The sequence below is a fragment of the Penaeus vannamei genome, chromosome 16 (genome assembly GCF_042767895.1).
Source record: "Penaeus vannamei isolate JL-2024 chromosome 16, ASM4276789v1, whole genome shotgun sequence".
Classification (NCBI taxonomy): Eukaryota; Metazoa; Arthropoda; class Malacostraca; order Decapoda; family Penaeidae; genus Penaeus; species Penaeus vannamei.
Genome location: NC_091564.1, coordinates 1468904 through 1473903, shown reverse-complemented (window position 1 = coordinate 1473903; position 5000 = coordinate 1468904). Strand labels below are relative to the sequence as shown.

The following is a 5000-nucleotide window of genomic DNA, read 5'->3' as shown; positions in this document are numbered from 1 at the left end:
AACTGTAAGACAGGCTGAGGGGGAGGTGTTCCAGCAGATCCACCCATCATCTGGTACAAAAGAAGAAAATGGGATGATGGTTAATATAAAGTTTGTATTCTCTTTTTTCATAGACTATTTATCTAATCTGACTAGAAGGGTATTATAAGCTCTGAAATATTATGAGAAAAAGTACTATCCTATGGAAAACATGCATTTATATCTATATATATAAAAAAAGTCATATCTATCTTGATCCCACACTAAACCCATGCACAAGGGGGTACCCACCTGCACAGATGGCCTAAAGAAGGTTGTGAAGAGCTGGGGAGGAGCGTGGGACGTGGGGGTGGGGGGCTGCTGGGGGGGAACCATTGCCATATACTGCCCACCCACTCCCCCCCCTGGGGCGACCCCGGCCCCCCCACTGCCGCCACTCACATACCCCAGGTTCATACTCATGCCCTACAAAGAACAAAAATCAACACATCATCACCAGTTTAAAAAGACAACTACTTGAGGAACCTTGGCTTATGTACAAGCACATTCTACAGTGAATCTTCAATCTTATAATTCTCTTAGCCACATTAACATAAACTATTCAACCTTGTGTCAAGTTAATGGCAAGTTACCATACATCAGATGATGAAAGTGTTATTTAAAGCAAAATTAAATCCTTCCTAATGTGGCCTGGAGTTTGCATTTATGTCTGCAACACTCTACAATAGGGTATTAATCACAAACAAACCTTGTTAACTTGCTTTTACACCTTGAAAACATTGCTACGTTTACAACCTAGTTCAGTTAGTTATTTAACTCAAACAATTTTTTTTTTTTTAGCTAGTATAACACAGAGCAAGGCATGTCAAAGCAACAGAACATCTCATTCTAGTGAATAATCAATACCACAAAGTATTGTGATAATTAACCCTCTCATTCAAACTGTTGACATTCATACATTTCATAAGAAATCCTGTTTCTCCTTGATAAAAGTCTCATATATGCATGTTATTTTTTATAGTACAGGTCTTGCATAAAAATATGTAATAAAAGCATTGAGGGCTAACATAATGAAATAACTCCCTGGAGGTACGGTTTATCCCAATAAAATCTATTTTTCCCTATCCTTCTTATTAACTCTTTAACCATAAGCTGACGGTGGCATGTACATATATGCCATGGCTGTTGGGGACCAAAAAATGGATGGCAACGTATCATGCCCATTCCCGTGCCATTCGCTCATCAGACAGAGTTAGTTTTTCTCCAATAGTATCAGCTTCATTTATGTGGTAAAGATTTTAGGCAATGGCACCTATAATGAAGATAAACCTTCAAAATTATATCTTTAAAAATTATAGCAAAATAAAAGCTTTTATGTGTTAAATGTTGCTTGCAAACTACTGAACGACCCAGGTGCAAACGGGAAACTGCCGATGCACGCCATCAATCCCGTTATTACGTCAACTTAGCAAACATTTTTTACCCATCGCCATTGGGTTAATAAAACTAATTACAGACAACAAACTTGAGAATGAAAGTTTGAAACAAATATTGCCTTGTTAATAATCAATTATCTGTTCAGTATTTTTATCTGCCCTATGATATGTTTAATACTGGGAGACAGGATTTGATATAACTGCACTAATTACACATGCATACTCATAAACACATAAAACACAAAGACAAAGATGTACAGTAAACACCCATATTCTTTATTGACACATCAAGCAGAATAATTAGCACCTCTCTAGATTTATTGACAATCTATATGAAATGTGTGTAATAAAGCAGCTACTAAAAGAATATTCCTAAATAGATCATCTTAAATAATACACTATATCAATACATTATTAGAAAATGTTCACTGGACTAATAGTAAGGAAGTATAAACCCCTGCAGAAAATCTACTCCAAAATATTTGCAAATGAATCTGACTCTGTTTCTATTCTTAAATATTGAGCAGCACATCAAAATCTATTACAATATAGAGTCGGTGTCATTATCATCATGCTTGCAATACCATAGGTCCTGCCATGTGCAGATTATTATTGTTATCTTTGTGTCACTGTCATTGCCACAACTTTTATATCATTATCCTGTCTTATCTCCCTTGAGCCACATAATATACCAACTCCAAGCTGTCATTTACTTGTACAATTGCTTGAATTTATACATGATACACCTGTTTTCATGACAAAAGAAACAGCAACTTTAGCATTTACAATTTCGTACTATGGTTAGGATGAATTGGAGCAATCCTCAAGATAGACATTGGATTACAATGTATGGAATTTTAAAGAATGTTGTTATAGTACTATGTAGTACGTAAGTATAGTCTTTTTGCTAAGACCATCAACCATCAAGCACTAGCTGACTATTCTTTTGTGTACATGTGTAAATAAACATGAGGATGCACAATATATATTGAACATTAATATGAAAACATTTATAACTTAGCATTATATGCCACCATTTATTACTCATTTCATAATATATGATGATTACTGGAATTTCATACACCTGTCCTCACCAGCTTTCCATGCCAGTTATCTGCCTGACCCACAACATGTCAAGACATATTACATTCTTTACTATCACTGTTGGTATATATAGTTATCTTAATGTTACATTTATACACTGACTGTAACAACATTAATGAATATGACGAAATTACATACATAGGACACTAATATTTATAATGAGGTTTACTACAGCCAATTCAAGCTGTTGTCCAAGAATTTAAACAAACCAATGGCTGCCTATTGTCCAGTGAAAACAAGTGTACCAGATATAAGTGAGGCACCTGTACAATGCATTTTTATTTCCCTGTGCCCTTCAAATTATTTCCCTCTCCCTATTTTTTTTTTCTTTTTTTTTTTTTCTTTTTTTTTGTGGTTGTCTTCCTGACATTACTTTGGTTTTAATTTCAGGGTAACCACAGTATTTCTAAATAACGTGAAACCAATCCTATCTGTAGAAAAAGTTACAAGAGGAGTAAAGACAGAAAGGAAAAAAGTGTGATGAGATGTTTGCATTTCAGAACATAGAACCACATGCATGTTCCATGTATCATCTATACTGAAATCTTTACTACTTTTCAAAGAAAATAAATATAGATACCGAAGTTTAATGCGGTGGTATACAATATTCATATCATACATTTATCGGTATACTGCATGAGGAAAGTCAAACATTCTCTTTTTATTTTAATCCCTTTGATCCGTATAATGTGACCATTATGTCACATGTCATGAAAAAATTGACTTGAGGGTGATGTCACTGGAAAATCTGGCTGCACGTCGGGTAATGCAAACTTACTCTCATGTGTGTTTTGGCTGATGGCCAGGGTGATGAAAAAGGGTCACTATAAGTACACAAATCTCTTGGGGGTTGTCTAGACTAAATCAATATTTATTGGGCATCTTCCTGCAATTCTTTGCATAACAATTCTAGATCATGGATGAATTTTTGTTCTTGGATACAGAAAGACATGCTTGGGACGTCTTGTTTTTCATATTTAAGCTTTTCAAAATCTAAGCATTTACATGAAAAATATTAAATGTTCTTTTTTCCTATTTCTCACTTTTACCACAGCAAATGCTGGAGGATTTTTCTTTCCCCCCCATTTTTGGGGGGTCTCTGCCCACTATTAGTCTTTAAAATGTACCATATTAATACATGCAATGCAAAAAAAAGAAACATCTATAAAACCTCAAACCTCCCCTGTTGTAAGAAAATATACATACATGTATATATACAAAAGAAATAATAAATAAAAATATTATAAATAAATGAATAAATAAATTTCCTCAAAATTTCCTAAACCATATTGATTTCTTTTTTTTATTTTTTACTACCTTTGTAACCCCAACAAATCTAAAATTGTTTTGTAAAATACTCAATATATAAATATGAAGATCTGTAACACCTTCATTTCACATATTTGATTTAAGGTATCTCTATCAAATTCACTGTTCTTAAAGAAAATATCTACATAAGTTTTCCAAATCTATATACACTATCCCCTACAAAATTTTGAGGGAGCTCCCGGAGTTAATGGGAGAGTTCAAGACAAAAGGGTTAAAAAAATCCATAAATCTAAATTCCCAATTATTCCACTTCTGGCCTTTAAACTAATGTTAGGGTGTCAAACTCAAAACCTCTCATGGGCCACTTTTCATCCTTGATATCAGCTTGAGGGCCAACAAAAGATTAAAACTTACAGTACTTACCTATACTTTTTTATGGTAACAAAATGTATTTGACATAATTTTCTATTATAATCAACATAATTTCCCTGGCTAATGATTATTCTTGTCATCCTGTGGGCCCTGAGTTAGATATAACTGCTTTAGAAGGTTGATGGTTCCTTTCATTAATTTCATATCGTCAATTCTTTAAAATGACAAAAAAATGAAATGTTACACAATTTCTATGCTCATATATGATGTATATTATTGATTTTTAAACTTAAAATATGAATTCACTACTATTTTAGGGTTCATGAAAAAATCATAATATGAAAGTATATTAAAAATATACTTTATTCACTTTCTGTATAATATATGATTATGATAAATGCTGCTACTATGAAAGCCATTACCAATGAAAAAGATTAAATCATAAAATACCTTTTTTACTTTTCAAATGTGAAATATTGTCCTTTTCAGGCCTATTGCACATCCTTTTCACTAGTTTCTGCAGCCATTTTAGCTCTATCAAAACGGAAACCATTTGCTCGCTTCCTTCCCTTTTTTTTACCTTAAGAATATCACTGATGGCACAAGATTAAAAATCTATAACTTGGCACATTATGAGTTGAAATGAGAGGGGGGGGGGGATCTGGTCTGTTTCCATTCCATCATTCTTGTCCATGATATCAAAATTTACTTGCATTAAAAACTGTTTTCTACTTCCCTGCAGATGCTGAAGTTTCTTGGGAAAAGTTTTTCACTCGAATAGCACTTGTCATTGTCATTGTGGTTTTGGTTTTCAAAATGAAGATATTCAAGCAGCAAACC

The 5000-nt window shown here is 33.5% G+C and overlaps 1 protein-coding gene across 10 annotated transcripts in view; it reads right to left on the bottom strand.

The window, feature by feature from the left end:
- Positions 1 to 5000, bottom strand: part of enc (R3H domain containing protein encore) — a 172800-nt gene that overhangs the window by 1146 nt on the left and 166654 nt on the right. For all 10 annotated transcript variants that reach the window (XM_070131001.1, XM_070130997.1, XM_070131005.1 and 7 more), the window contains 2 exons: positions 271 to 444; positions 1 to 50 (listed from right to left, as the gene is read on the bottom strand). The exon at positions 1 to 50 is cut by the window's left edge and continues 236 nt beyond it. In XM_070131001.1, coding sequence (XP_069987102.1) covers positions 1 to 50; positions 271 to 444 — 224 coding nt within the window. The remainder of the gene's footprint in view (positions 51 to 270; positions 445 to 5000) is intronic.